This window comes from Eumetopias jubatus, unplaced genomic scaffold (assembly GCF_037043125.1).
Source record: "Eumetopias jubatus isolate StellerSeaLion01/CBP00866 unplaced genomic scaffold, mEumJub1_p1.0 scaffold_13, whole genome shotgun sequence".
Taxonomy (NCBI): Eukaryota; Metazoa; Chordata; class Mammalia; order Carnivora; family Otariidae; genus Eumetopias; species Eumetopias jubatus.
Window position 1 is genome coordinate 40,519,100 of NW_028274819.1, and position 15,605 is coordinate 40,534,704.

At 40.1% G+C, this 15,605-nt stretch overlaps 1 protein-coding gene across 4 annotated transcripts in view; it reads left to right on the forward strand.

Annotated features, from left to right (window-relative positions):
- HPS5 (HPS5 biogenesis of lysosomal organelles complex 2 subunit 2) overlaps window positions 1-15,605 on the forward strand; it is a 46,719-nt gene that overhangs the window by 17,901 nt on the left and 13,213 nt on the right. For all 4 annotated transcript variants that reach the window (XM_028117683.2, XM_028117680.2, XM_028117681.1 and 1 more), the window contains 9 exons: window positions 2,113-2,325; window positions 2,617-2,688; window positions 7,336-7,424; window positions 10,239-10,417; window positions 10,872-11,030; window positions 11,610-11,796; window positions 12,478-12,601; window positions 13,770-13,919; window positions 15,270-15,347. In XM_028117683.2, coding sequence (XP_027973484.1) covers window positions 2,113-2,325; window positions 2,617-2,688; window positions 7,336-7,424; window positions 10,239-10,417; window positions 10,872-11,030; window positions 11,610-11,796; window positions 12,478-12,601; window positions 13,770-13,919; window positions 15,270-15,347 — 1,251 coding nt within the window. The remainder of the gene's footprint in view (window positions 1-2,112; window positions 2,326-2,616; window positions 2,689-7,335; window positions 7,425-10,238; window positions 10,418-10,871; window positions 11,031-11,609; window positions 11,797-12,477; window positions 12,602-13,769; window positions 13,920-15,269; window positions 15,348-15,605) is intronic.

The window sequence follows — 15,605 nt, forward strand, 5'->3', positions numbered from 1 at the left end:
CAGTTTCCTCAAAACATCCTTTGACGTTGGACCTTTGGCCATAAACTCCACACTTGAGATTTTTAAAGTATTAACTCTACCAAGTTCCTAACTATTTTTGTCTGTAGATTTTCAGGTTTTCCAAGGGACCCAATTTAGAAAGATATATGATAGACTTTTTAAAATAAAGAGCTAAATAAGTAGAGGTTTATTTTTCCTTCTGTGCAGTGGAGTTGCTAATCATCATTTTCCCATTCACAGGGATGTGGCTAGAGTTGGTTATGAGAATAACATAGATTCTGCTGCTAGAATAACATGTTAAAGAAATGCCCACTTCCTGTTAACTGGAATTCAGTATGGGGGGGAAATGGATAGTACAATAATTTAAAAAATACATTTATGTTTAAAATTCTTTGTTTCAACCTATATTCCCTCCCAACAAACAGCATTTTTTTTTTTTTTTAAGTAGGCTATACACCCAGCATGGAGCCCAATGTGGGGCTTAAACTCATGACCCTGAGATCAAGACCTGAACTCTGAGATCAAGAGTCGGATGCTTAACTGACTGAGCCATCCAGGCGCCCCAGCATTTTTATTTTTGGAAAGGGGGCTCTTAGTAACTAACTGAAGGGATAGATATGAATTTTCTTCTCCTGGCAGCCACTGGCTACTTTCTGTTAGTATTGTTGATGAGCAAGGTGGATCCCAGGAAGGAATAGAAAAAATAGAAACAAAGAACTATGGTATAGGAGAGAGAACATTGACTGACAGAGCCTGACCATATGATTGCAAATTCTATCTCTACCGCTTTTTAAGCCGTGCTAAATGTTGGTTTCCCCATCCAAAAGGTAGAGATAGTTTTAAGGATTAACTAAGATAACGTATATGAAATACTTAGCCTTGTGCCTGTTACATATTTGAAAATGTAGAAAGCAAGGTTAATGAGCATACGAGTAAGAATGAGTTGCCTATATTTGTTCACTCAGCAAACATTTATTGTACTCTTCTGGACCCTTAGCACTGTGTTAAGCATCATAGAGGATATAAGGTAGTCAAGAAATAATTTCCCAAATAAGGAACATAAGTAATAAATCCATGACTTCTTAGATTGCTCTGTATGCATTTTGTGGCACTTCACATCCATGTTCTCAGGGTATGTACTGTTCTTACAGTTCTTCATATACTAAAGCTGAGGTTACATTTTACTCATGAAACAAGTAAGTACAGGGATATTTATTAAATTATATCTAAGGTCACCTTGTAAATTCATACCAGAGAGCATATGAGATCATTCTCTACTAGAAGAGTTTGAGTATATGGAGCACTGCAATGTCTGGTTAGTGCTTTCTGTAGGCCAGATGCTGTGCCTGGGCATTAAAGTAAAGAAGAGCAAGAAATGGCCTTTGTATTAAAGAAGGTGGTAATCTATTGTTCTAATAGACACAGTTGCCCTGTATAATGTGGTGAGTGCCCTGGGAAGCATGTAATTCAGCTTATGGGCATCAAAGAAGTCTCTTAGTGGAAGAATGATGAAGTCCTAAGAATAAGGAAAGCAGGTTTTAGGATGAGACACCTTCACGTTGTCACCTTCCATGTTCCCAGGCAGTGTACTAAGTAAGCTCTTCTGCCAGGGAACAGAATGTTCAAAGTTGCAGAGTTTCAGAAGGACTCAGCATTTGGAGGAAAGAGTGAGGAATTTACTGGGTGTTTGTAGTATGGGAATGGCTGGAAGACAGGGTTGGAGAGGTAGCTTAGTAGCTTCCATGGAGTGTTCACCTTTTACAAGGCAATTTGGGATGGATTTTTTAAATAATTTGTCAGTAGGATTTAAGGATGTATGAAGTGGTTTGCTAGCACTCATTTTGTAGATTTGAAAGGGGCCTTTTATTAATTATGAGCCCCTATTCTGTGGATAATAAACTGAGTACTAATGTGAAGTGGTTTGCTTCCTGTTACAGAAATAGTTAATGGCAAATCACAGCTAGAGCCCTGTTTTGACCTTTCCAAGCTGCTGTTCTTTCCGGAGAGGACATTATGGGAGTGGTTATTATGGCTATGCTGCTTTGTAGTGCCATTGTTTTTGACTTTTTTTTTTATAAGTAAACATGCTTTCTCTTCTTTTTTGGGGATTAGAGAAAAATTTTGGAGAATCGGAAGCAAGGAAAGAGATGGAGAATACGGAGCTTGTTTCTTCCCTGGAAGATGTTCCTCGGGCCAGCAACCCCTAATATATTGTGCTCGCCCTGGCTCCAGGATGTGGGAAGTGAACTTTGATGGGGAAGTTATAAGTACCCATCAGTTTAAGAAACTCCTCTCGTCACCACCTCTCCCTGTGATTAGTCTAAGGTAATGATTTATATGGCTGGTAGGGACAATTTGAGGAATTTAATGCAGGAGTTGGGTTGAAATCTCTAATATTCTAGATGAGTTAAAGATTTTACTATGCCTTCTAAGAGTGAAGTAGAATTTTTATTGAAGATTTAGAGAAACCAAAAAGTCTTTAACCAGTTATCTTTGGTATGATTAAAGTAGATTGAACAAAGGCAGATGAGTTAAATGCAGCAAAACTTTTCCTATGTCGGGAACAGCATACTTTGATGTTGTGATTCAATTATTAACAGACTGTTTTCTTCCTAGATCAGACCCTCACTATGATTATACAGTTGGATCCTCCCAATCTTTGTCTTTCCCCAGACTCTTGCATGTTAGGTAAGTTTCTCCTTTTGATCTTTCAGGAAAAAACAAAACAAAACAAAACCACTTTTTCTCTTTGCTTCTTGTTCACAGACAGTTAGCTTTTTTATTTTTTTAAGATTTTATTTATTTGAGAGAGTGAGAGAGAGAGAGCACAAGTCAGGGGTGAGGCAGGGGAGAAGCAGAGTCCCCGCTGAGCAGGGACTCTGATGCGGGGCTCAATCCCCAGGACCCGGGGATCATGACCTGAGCCAAAACCAGTCGCTTAACTGACTGAGCCACCTGGGTGCCCTGGCAGTTACCTTTGTTTTTGTTTTTTAAAGATTTTATTTATTTATTTGACAGAGAGACACAGCCAGAGAGGGAACGCGAGCAAGGGGAGTGGGAGAGGGAGAAGCAGGCTTCCCATGGAGCAGGGAGCCTGATGTGGGGCTCGATCCCAGGTCCCTGGGATCATGACCTGAGCTGAAGGTAGACGCGTAATGACTGAGCTACCCAGGTGCACCCCCGGCAGTTAGCTTTTAAAAGGTTTTTGTACTAAACTGTTTTTGGAAAGATAGGAGATGCCTATGTTACATGAAGTGTTCTAAGAGGAATAAAAAGATCATAGAAATATGCTGCTTTTTTTGGTTTCAAATTGACCTCAACCAATTAGACAGTCTGTAATTGTCAGGGACATTCTGATAATTAGAGCTAAGAACTGTCGGTACTGTTTCTTTCATAATCTCCCCTACCTGGTGGGAGGTTACAGTGAAAGCAAGTCTCAGACTGAAGTCAGCCACACACATATGTATGTCAGAAACCTAATTGTAGAACTTTTCCTTGTAAGTTTGGTAAGCTTTCAACTCTGTGTCCTTTAGGTGCTCTGACAAGTACCTTGCATGATAGATCTGCTTGAGGCACATATTCTAACCATATTCTAACATTTTTTTAGACGGGGAGAGCACAGAGGGCGAGTGAGAGGGAGAGGCAGACTTCCTGCTGAGCAGAGAGCCGGATGTGGGGCTCGATCCCAGGACCTTGAGATCATGACTTGAGCTGAAGGCAGATGCTTAACTGACTGAGCCACCCAGGCGCCCCATATTCAGCCATATTCTAACATCAGGGTTTGGCTAGCCTTCCAGGTGGATTAGGTGCAAAAGTCCACTATTAAGTGGCAGCACAGAGTGCCACTAAAGGCTGGGTTTGCCGATTCTTACATCTTGTTCTACATGTGTGGTAGTGCCAGTGTATGATTTCCAGCCAATCTGCATATCTTGAACTCATTTCATCAATGGATATTATTTCTAATATCCCTTAGACTAATGTATAAGATCTCTAAAGCAGATTCAGAGAATGTTATTTTAGAGGTTGTTTTAGGATAGTCTGATTGGGTTCTTTCATCAAAGGCTAACTGCTCTTAGAATGTGATTAAAAAAAAACAACTATTGAAATGTTAACTAATTGCCCCTAATGTATGTATATGTCACACTGCCTACACTGACGTATTTAAAATTAAATTGTAGACAATTTAACATATTCTTTTTTTTTTTAAGATCTTATTTATTTATCTGACAGACAGCGAGAGAGGGAACACAAGCAGGGGGAGTGGGAGAGGGAGAAGCAGGCTTCCCGCTGAGCAGGGAGCCTGATGTGGGGCTCGATCCCAGGACCCTGGGATCATGACCTGAGCCGAAGGCAGACGCTTAACGACTGAACCACCCAGGCGTCCCCAATTTAACATATTCCTAATTCACTCTGAAAATGAGAAAAAATGAGTATTCATAATTAGATAAAGCATATTAAAAACTCTTGCTTTATGGCACTTAGTATGATTTATAATTACATATTCATACAACATTTATGTCTGTCTTACTCTTAGACAGTTGCATAAGGGCTTTGTGTCTGTTTTGTTCCTTACATTATTCTCAGCACTTAGCATAGTGTTTGGCACGTGATAGACACTTGCTGACTGTGGTTTGATTTGCGAGGAAGCCCTTTACCCAAGAGTACGTTTTCTAATGGCAAGGCCACAGTTGGCTTGGTTCTCCTGGTAGAATTATATCTTTGAGTTAAGCTATTTAAAGCTCCTGTTACAGTTTCTGCCATAGCATACAAAGCTCTTAATGATCTGGCTCTGCCTACTCCGCAGCTTAGGTAATAATTAACGCCAGTTTGAAGCCTGTGCTGATTCCTCCAGCAGGATTAGATTAGACACTTACTCCCAGGCACTATTGTCACATCTTGTTCATTCCTCTGTCACCACCCCTCTTTCACTGTACCATGAATATCCAAGCCAGCACCATATTGTCAACTCCTTTGCTATGGGCTCTGTCTTAGGCACACAGAAAGCTCTCAAGTAACAGATCAGTTAAACAATTCAATAAAGATTTTTTTTTTAAACATGAGTAGGAAGGTTTTTTGTTTACTTTTTTTCCCCACCTATATGCTTGTGTCCAATGGTAACCTTTACTCTTACACCCACAAGTCCCAAAGGAAGCAAATATACTTTGTTTTCTTTTGGGCAGACAGTATCGCTTTCCCTTCCTTGACTTTTATTTATTTGACAGAGAGAGAGAGAGCGAGAGCAGGAACACAAGCAGGGGGAGTGGGAGAGAGAGAAGCAGGCTTTCCGCTGAGCAGGGAGCCCGACTCGGGACTCAATCCCAGGACCCTGGGATCATGACCTGAGCCGAAGGCAGACACTTAACGACTGAGCCACCCAGGTGCCCCTCCTTTCCTTGACTTTTAAAGCGGTGCTCTTAGGCTGTGTCTTAGTCTGTTTATTATCAATGAAAGTACAAGGGGATGAGAGATGTATAAATTACAAAGTATGAGCTCTTACAGAAGCCCCCCTCCTAAGATTTCCTAAGGAATCTTTCCAAGTTGAGTATTAAGTTTAGTGTCAAAATCTTTTATCTCTACTCAGGGATCCTCTGGCTTATTTTTTTCTTCTTTGGCTCCTGAACGTAGCCTTCCAGTTTTTCTTCCTTTGGATTAGCATTCTGACCGTTTCTTCTATCTTTGTGTCAAAGATTATTTTCTCATAGGGACAGTGACTTTGTCTTACATTGGCAAAATGTTTAATATTTATGTGAGGACCTAGTTCCTTTTAAATATCACTCCCAGTGTTTCATACCCACATAGTACTATTTTTAGTACTCTTGGGGGTATAAATAAAAAAATGGTCCCTGTTCTTTTTTTTTTTTTTAATTTTTTTTGTTTATTAGAGAGTGTGTGCATGCGTGCAGATGTTGGGAGGTGGGGCAGAGGGAGAGGGAGAGAGAAGCTCAAGTAGAGCCCCAGCTGGGCATGGAGACTGACACAGGAGTCGATCTCATGACCCTGAGATCACTACCTGAGCCAAAATGCAAGAGTCAAATGCTTAACCAGCTAAGCCACACAGGTGCTCCAGTGTTGTTCTTGAGATTATAATTTGTTGGAGAGATGTGGTGTTTCTACAAAAAGTTTAACAATAATAAAAAGTAAGGGTTGCAACAGTGCAGTACGTGACTAAGTACCATATGAATGGGGAACAGGGTTGACAGGAAATAGGGTGAGTGCAGGAGGAAGAGCAGTTGCTGTGGGCTCTTGGAGGATTTCAGAGGGGAGTAACACTTCTGTGATCCTTGGGAGGTGGCTAGAGTGAGAGCATTATAAGCTGGGATGCTGACTGAGGGAAAGAAGCAGAGATGACCCATTGGTATATGAGAAATAGTAGCAGCCTTGAGAGAGTATGTGAGTATATATAAGCAAAGGAGTATGGAAAGAGAGGAGCAGAGATGGAGAGTACCAGAGGACTGGAAAAGGTGGCCCAGGAACGTGCAGTGTCCTGGAGTCCGGGGAGGTGAGATTCAGGAAGGAAGGAACAATCAGGAGGGTTGGCCCCTGCTTGAGCATCAAGAAGAAAGTAAATAAGGAAGGGTTATTTGGTTTGGCACTTAAGAAATCTATGACTTTATGAAAATGCAGTATGTGGAATAGTCAGGGTTCTGGGTAATAGTTGGTGGGTGGGTCAGTGGGGGTAAATGAGGGAAGAAGTAGATTCTGTGAGGTGTAGAGTAAACTTTAGTCCACATTTTGGAGCCAGACTTTCCTTGGGTTTATTATTTTATCTGAGTTTCAGGGGTTTTTGTTTTTGTTTTTATAAAATAGGGAAAAGCACATCTATCTTGATGAGTTGCCACAAAGTTAGGTAATATAGAAAGAACCTTTGATAAAGCTCCTGGCAGATAGTTGACCAGGAGTTTTCAGCCTTTTATTGCCTGCACACAACTAAGGGCATCAAAATACTACCATCCCTAAGTGCGGCTCACTAGAGCAGTGATTTGTGGTGAGGTGCGTAGTCATTTTAAATGTGCCCTTTTCATACTAGTGATGGGAAGTTTAGGTGCTTTAACAAACATTAGATAAAGTACCAGCCTTTTCTTTTTTTAGAAGGCTTTTAGTGTATGTATCTAAAGTTTTCCCAATTTAGTACCATATTATGCTATTTTTTAAGGGGCTCTTGTTACAGACATGAAAGAGGTGTTAGGACTTGATTAACTGGATCACTGTTGTATTTTCTTTGTACAGTCTCAATTTAATAGCTGACGTGAGGGTCTGAATTCAGGGAATTAGATCATAAACTTCTGTATCCATGCAAACTAGAATTTTCTTAACTTCTTCCCTTTTCTTTGGTAGTGAGCACTGTGTACTGACTTGGACAGAAAGAGGAATTTATATTTTTATTCCTCACAATGTTCAAGTTCTTCTCTGGAGTGAAGTCAAAGGTAATTATATTTTTCTTTATGTAATTTTATTTTATTTTTAAGGATTTTATTTACTTATTTGAGAGAGAGAAAGCATGAGCAGGGGGAGAAGGCTGGGATCATGACCTGAGCCAAAGGCAGATGCTTAACCGACTGAGCCACCCAGGTGTCCCCTTCCTTGTAATTTTTAATCTCATGCTTGTGAAAGATTCAATTATCATAGGAGAATTCTTTTGCAGTGTGAAAAGTAGAAAAATAGACTGAGGTGGCGTTTCTTTTAAAGATTAATGTCGGGGCGCCTGGGTGGCTCAGTTAAGCATCTACCTCCAGCTCAGGTCATGATACCAGAGTCCTGGGAGTGAGCCCCACATCGGGCTCCCTGCATAGCGAGGGTCTGCTTCTCCCTCTACCCCTCACCCTGCTCGTGCACTCTCTCTCTCTCACTTGCTGTCTCTCTCAAATAAATAAAAATCTTAAAAAAAAAAAGATTAACGTCCTAGATGTTTCCCATTGTAATGTATTTCCCAAGCATACGCTTGTGAATTTGTGTTCAGTTATTCAGTTTTTCATGGATAATTTTATTTTTTTATTTTTTAAGTAGGCTCCATGCACAGAACCCAAGATGGGGCCTGAACTCAGAACCCTGAGATCAAGACCTGGGCTGAAGAGTCAGTTGCTTAAGCGACTGTGCCTCCCCATGGTGCCCCTTCATGGATAATTTTAAATAAAATTTTCACTTATTCTTAAATATTAGTAACTACTGCTAAAGATTGAATGGGTTAATTTTTTCCTTCTATTTACCCTGAATCTTTATCCCCATTAGAAGTCTTGCTTTAGCTTCCGTTTTGTGACTTAATAGTTTGAGGTTCAAGAAGACCTTGGGGGGGGTGCACCTGGGTGGCTCAGACAGTTCAACGTCTGCCTTCTGCTCAGGTCCTGATCCCAGGGTCCTGGGATCGAGCCCTGCATCGGGCTCCCCGCTCAGCGGGGAGTCTGCTTCTCCCTCTCCCTCTGCCTGCGGCTCCCCCTGCTTGTGCTCTCTCTCTGTCAAATAAAAAAATGAATAAAATCTTAAAAAAAAAAAGTCCATGTGGGAATAGCATTTTACATGACTGAGGCAGAGAAAATCTGTTTTTTTTTAGTTTAAACCAAAAATGAAAGAAATCTTGCATCATTAGCATTGCTAACTCAGAGAATATATCTTATCCTTTTGGGTCATTTTCTACATTGTAGAAATGTAAGAAAGAGGAACCGTTACTTATTGATCTGATTAATACTGATTTCTTGTGGATTAAGTTGCTAAAGTTGTCCCTCGAAAACAAGTTTGTTTTTTAAAAATTGACATATACAGTGTATGAGTTTAAAGTATACAAAGTATTGATTTGATAGTTATATAGTTAACCCTTGAACAACGTGGGGACTTAAGGCCATAGACCCCTGTGCAGTCAAAAACCTGCATGTAACTTTTGACTCCCCCAAAACTTTACTACTAATAGCCTGCTGTTGACCTTGCTATTAACATCCTTTGTATGTTATATGTATTATTTGCTGTATTCTTACAATAAAGTAAGCTAGAGAACATTATTAAGAAAATCACAGGAAAGAGAAAATATATTTAGTACACCGTATTAATTGAAAAAAATTTGCATATCCATGGACCCATGCCATTCAAACCCAGGTTGTTCAAGGGTCAGCTATATATTGCAATATGATTACTGTCTTTTGTGATGAGAACTTTTAAGATCTAGTCTCTTAGCAGCTTTGCATTATATGATACAGTATTAACTGTAATCACGATGCTGTGCATTAGACCTCTAGCTTATTTGTCTTCTAATTGCAAGTGTGTACCCCTTGACCAATATCCCCCATCCCTCTAGTCCCTGGTTTCCACCATTCTACTCTGCTTCTGCTTGTTTGGCTTTTTTAGATTGCACCTATAAGTGAGATCAAAAACTAGGCTTTTAGGTTCTTTCATGATGTTCTGCCAAGATAGGTATTTTCTCATGAACTCTCAATTTACATACTGTGTTAAAATCCATTCATTGACATCAGATTGTAACTCTCAGAAATGTTGTCATCTCATCTCTAATGTAGAGTGCTCTTTTAAAGCCCCAATTTATTTTCACAGAAAGTGGCATTTTATTTTACTATTACTATTTTTAATTCCAGTATAGTTATCATACAGTGTAATATTAGTTTCAGATGTACAGTATAGTGATTCAACAATTTTATACATCACCATGTGCTCACCACGACAAGTGCACTCAATCCCCATCACCTATTTCACCCATTCCCCCACCAGCCTCCCCTCTGGTGATCATCAGTTTGTTCTCTGTAATTAAGAGTCTCTTTCTTGGTTTGTCTCTTTCTCTCTTTTTCCTTTGCTCATTTGTTTTGTTTAGAAAGCATTTTTTAAAAAAATTTATTTGAGAACGAGAGAGAGAGCACAAGCAGGGTGAAGGGCAGAGGGAGAAGTAGGCTCCCTGCTGAGCAGGGAGCCTGACGTCGGGCTTGATCTCGGGACTCTGGGATCATGACCTGAGCTGAAGGCAGACACTTAACCAACTGAGCCACCCAGGTGCCCCAGAAAGTAGCATTTTAAACATAGAATTTTAGATAAGAGAGATGTGGTTTTGTCTCTCTTTTATTTTTGATCTTTTTAGAATTGTCTAAAATATGATTTCTTCATTGAATTGCAGGTATAATAGAGATGAAATTCAGGCAAGCCAAACTCAATATAAAAAGTGAATTTATTAGAATAATTTCAGTCCTTACCAACATGGAAAAGGAGTATTTGGTTAACCTTCTCTGTGTTCACCCCTGTGGGTTTTGTAGATATTCAGGATGTGGCTGTCTGCAAGAATGAGCTGTTCTGTTTGCACCTAAACGGGAAAGTCTCACATCTTTCTCTGTTGTCTGTGGAACGCTGTGTGGAACGCCTGCTGAGGAGAGGCCTGTGGAACCTGGCTGCTCGCACTTGCTGTCTTTTCCAAAACTCTATTATTGCCAGCAGAGTGAGTCAGAGAGCTTACATGTTCACCTGGGTTGTTAGAATTACCCTAGCTGGTGGAAGTGTGCTATAAAGTTTATTGTCTTTATTAGCCCTGTCTGTATGACCTACAGGTAAAGCAGCAATAAATCCCTAAAGGAGGCATGACAGACAAATCTAGGAGTGGGTGGAGGGTAAGAAAAAGGGTATACTTCCCATTTAAAAAATTTTTTTACATTTTCTGAGAAACTTACTTGAATTTCAGGCCTTGTTTTAAGGGGGATGATTGTGTATACGGTAACTCTTAATTCCTAAAATCATTCTCATTAAGTCCTTCACTAGCTTATTAAACCTCTTTAAAGCACCTTTGAGGTTTTATCTTCTCTGTTAAACCTCTTTCAGTATATTGGCCACTGAATTTAGATTTAGTTATAAATAGTAAGCTATTCTATTTGGTTTCCACTTAATCCTTTCATTAGGGAAGAAAATCTTTGACTGTGGATAAATTGGAGCATTTGAAGTCTCAGCTGGACGTCACAACCTATAATAATCTAATTTCTCAACTGGAAGAATTGATCTTAAAATTTGAACCTTTGGATTCAGCTTGCAGCAGTAGAAGAAGCTCCATTTCGTCACATGTAGGTATTTTTACTTTTTAAAAGGTTTATCTGCACGGTACGGTTTTTCTTCCTTAGGTTGTACTCAAATATCTCTTAAGATCCCAAAGCTTACCTTTCTCTCCATGTAGTAGATTTGGGGTGGGGGGAGAGTTGCCAAGAGGAGGCTTTCTTTCAGCTGTTGGGCAGCCCTTATGAAGCCTCCATTTATGTGTATCTTGGAGCCACATTTTGTCTCATTGTTTATTATATTCTGTTTCCACATGTACCTCATATAGCCAGCAGCTCAAGTTAAGTTGCTCCTAATACGTGATTTCGGATGCTTCATGCTAATTAGAGTCATAGTGCAGCTCAGGATTGTCTCCTTGCAGCCCCATTCTCACTGCCAGGATTCATGGAGGCAAGCTAGGGAAAGACGGTAGCGGGCTGTCATCAATCCGTGAGTGTGAGCCAGCTGCCAGGGACCTAAACCTTGTTAAACCGTAATTGTTGTTATTGACTTGCTACTTACTCGTGTTGGTTGTTCTTTTAAAAAAATTTTTTTTTGTGTTATAAAGGGAAGTTTCACTTCGATTTTTGGGGGATCTTTTTTATTTTTAGGAAAGTTTCAGCATCTTGGACTCTGGTATTTATCGGATCATTAGCAGTAGAAGAAGCAGTCAGTCAGATGAAGACTCTTGTTCCCTTCATAGTCAGACCCTCTCCGAAGATGAGAGACTCAAAGAATTCACCTCACCTCAAGAAGAGGACCAACCAGATCAGTGTTGGAGCTCACACGGAAATGAAGGTGATGGTGGTGTGCTTTGTTGGTTGCTGATAGGAAGCAGTTATTTTCTGTGACTTCTATTTGCCAGGATTAACTTATGCATTAAGTTTTTTGTGTGGTGGTGATAATCTTTATTATGTTGATAGACTTTCCACTCAGACCTGTAGATCTGCTTGCCACTGAAAGAATGGGTTTATGTTTAGTTGTGTTTTTCACCCTCCTGTTCAGGCTAACATTGATACAGTCCCTAATTATGATCATGCATCAAAGTGCTGGAAAAGTTAAGAAAGGAGGTCATTAACCAGTGAAGTAGAATAATTTTATCTTGACTAACCAAATTATTTTCCATCAGGATTGAAAAATTACTACAGTTTTGGGGGTCATTGCCTTCACTTTTCGATGTTCGAGTATTCCTGTGATGAACTGTTGAGAAGAGATTAATAGAGACTCTAAACCTTCTTTTTGACTTATGGGGATTCAGGGTTAGTAGGAAAATGAAGGTACCTGCCTAAGTGTTTTATATGTGGACCATCCCATGCATCTTGTAAACCTGTGTTCTGCTCATTTGTATCTGGGTCAGTTGTGATTTTGGTATGGAACTCTTCATTTCCTCTGGTTTATTCATTTCAGAATTTTTTTAAAGGTTAAAAAAACCTTGTGCGATTAAATTTTGTTTCTTTTTCCCTCGATTCCATTCATTAGACAGTGTTTCTCATGCTCCTGTGACATTTGAGACAGATAAGAACGAAACTTTTCTCCCCTTCGGCATCCCGCTATCATTTCGTTCTCCATCTCCTCTTGTGTCTCTTCAGGCTGTCAAGGAAAGGTAAGTTAGTCTTGTCACTGAATCCCATTTCTTGTTTCACTTCAGTTGTCACATTAGGTACTTTTGTGCTGAGAATGGAAAGACATTTATTTAGTTAATTTATTTTTAAAAAGATATTTATCTGAGACAGAATGCACGCGAGTGGGGGGGGAGGGGCAGAGGGAGAGGGAGAAGCTGACTCCCCGCTGAGCAGGGAGCCTGATGCCAATGCGACATGGAGCTTGATCCCAGGACCCCAGTATCATGACCCAAGCCAAAGGCTGATGCTTAACTGACTGAGCCACCAGGTGCCCTTGGAAAGATATTTTAAATGAGAAAAAATGAAAGCCTCTAGGTTATTTCTCATATAACCTGTTACCTGAGGCTATTAACTTCTCATTTCCATCTTGGGCAATTTAGCTTCCCTCTTTGAGCAGTTGGATATTTGAATTGTTTTAAAATGTGCCCTCCACCCCAGACAGAGCAAAAGTTTGAAAAATCTGTTTTTCCCTCATCCCTGATAGGAACAGTTTCTATATATCATTAGTCTTTTCTTGATCCTTTCTCAGTTTGGGCTCAGAATTGGAGACTCTTCAGAAGTCTTTCTAACTACTCCATGGGCCTAGAATTGGCGTTCGAGTTTGAGAGAAAAGATTTTGTAAAGCTACTTAACTGCTTATCTGAGTCTTTTATGGGTTTTTGTTTTGTTTGTTTGTTTTTTAATTTTAATTCCAGTATAGTTAACATACAGTGTTACATTAGTTTCAGATGTACAATACAGTGATTCGATTACCAGATGCAGTTTTGCTTGTAAAGGAAGGTATATTGTTACTAGTTAGCCACTGAGTTTCATGGAGAAATTCTGCTATTTCTCTGGCCAGGATGGGTCAGGTGATCACATGGCCTCCTTTGCCTAAATTGACAGAAACATTGTAGACATATCTGGAGTTAAAGACTTTCTTTAGTACCGAATCAAAGCAGTTTAGTAAATGAAGTGAATCTTTATTATACTCTAAATTTTACATGGGCCTTATATGAAATACATAGTTGATTAGGGAAGTTGCTATAAGCATAGTCTTTCTATTCAGTCCGAGTTGCCTTTCTAGGACTAACAGGAACATAGAGAACTCAGGTACTGAATTTTTCATTCTTGGGAGTAATGAAGGTTTTTTTGGTATTTGACTTCCAGTGTTTCTAGCTTTGTGCGTAAAACTACTGAGAAGATTGGCACCCTTCATACAAGCCCTGATCTGAAAATAAGACCAGAACCCAGAGGTGATGAGCAGTTCTGTGAAGACGAGATGAGTCCAGGCACCTGCCCAAAGGAACAAGACACTGAGTAAGCTCTTGCATATAAATCTGGGTAAATGCTAGAGGACTCAGCTGGCATTTTGAAGAAAGCCTTAGACTCTGTGCTATTGGAGAAGGCACATGTATGACCCTGTTCATTGTAGATTGTGTAGCTCATAAAAAATGTGAATACCATAAAGTAAGTTTTGGAAAATGACATCTATCCATAGCAAATCTTTTGAGAGAGAGTTTTAGTTGAGCACCTTTTTCATCCTTGCATAGCTTCCCTCTCCTCCAAATCTCTTCAAACTTCTGGGCTGTTAGAGAAGAGTATTAGATAAGAGTAGGATGACCAGTGGTCGAGGCCCTGTCCTTGCTGTGCTTCTGACTAGCATGTGGCCTTGGGTAAGTCACTAATGCTCTCTGGCCTGTGAAATGAGAGCATTGGCACTGAGGTCTTGCCAGGTATCTTCTTAACAATATGCTGGTGCCATCGTCCTCGCGTAGTGGAGTGGTGGCAGAGCCCTTGGTCTGGCATAGTGTGAAGTGTCTGCCCACCTGGTCTCTGCCCTAACTCACAGTTAGGGGATCTGAGCATTAGAAGCATGCAAGCTCAGCACTAGGGACTGAGTGCCCCACAGGCCCAGTGTATGTGGACAGTCAGATGAAATAGAATAGTTTCGTGAATCCATGTATTTATAGGACCAAAAAAAAAAAAAAAGTACAGGTATTGCTGTGGCATTGAAGGCAGCCCTCAGTCTGACCTTAGCCCCCCTTTCCAGCCTCATTTCCAGCCACATCCTTCCAAGCGCTCTAAGTGGGTACACTTCACTACCTTTCTTTATGTTGTTTCTTTCACCTGCACACTGTTCCCCCCACCCATCCCCCCTTTTTTCCTAACACATGTACCGCCTCCAGGGGAAGGCATCCCTTGATTGCCTCATCAGAATAATTACTCTTTTTTTTTTTTTTTTAAGATTTTATTTATTTTTTGACAGAGGGAGACAGTGAAAGAGGGAACACAAGCAGGGGGAGTGGGAGAGGGGGAAGCAGGCTTTCCACGGAGCAGGGAGCTCCCAGGACCCTGAGATCATGACCTGAGCCGAGGGCAGACACTTAATGACTGAGCCACCCAGGTGCCCCAGAATAATTACTCCTTGTCCTGTGCTTACATAGCACAATGCTTGTGTTGCTCTTTAGCATTTGTTTTATTCTCATTTATGTTATAGTTAGTTGTTTGCATACCTTTCTTTCTCACTTGAGTTTACTCAATTTGAGGCTGTGGACCATTTTTTGTACTCCTCTGTTTGTGTCATGTAATATTAAGTACAATACTTGCCACTTAGAAACAGCGTCTAAGGACGCTGTAATCCCCTTTAACTCTTTTCACACTTTCTAGGGGCAAAAAAGAAGTAATTAGTCAACCTCCAGAAGAAGACAAGCTCCAAGAGCTCAAAGTAGCAACAGCAGAAGCAATGTGAGTATTTATGAATGAGAGAGTTTTATAGTGAATGGGAATGACTTTGAGGTCATCAGTAGTGGTCCTGAGACTGTGGGGGCAGAGGTAGTCTCATTTGTAATTGAAATTCAGCAGTTAGTATTAAAGTTAACACTCTCTGTATTTTCATCTTGCTGAGATAATTGTTGAAGAGTTTAAAAGTAACATTTATTTCCAAGAAGTATGTTTTTTTTTTTTTTTAAAGATTTTATTTATTTATTTGAGAGAGAGAGAATG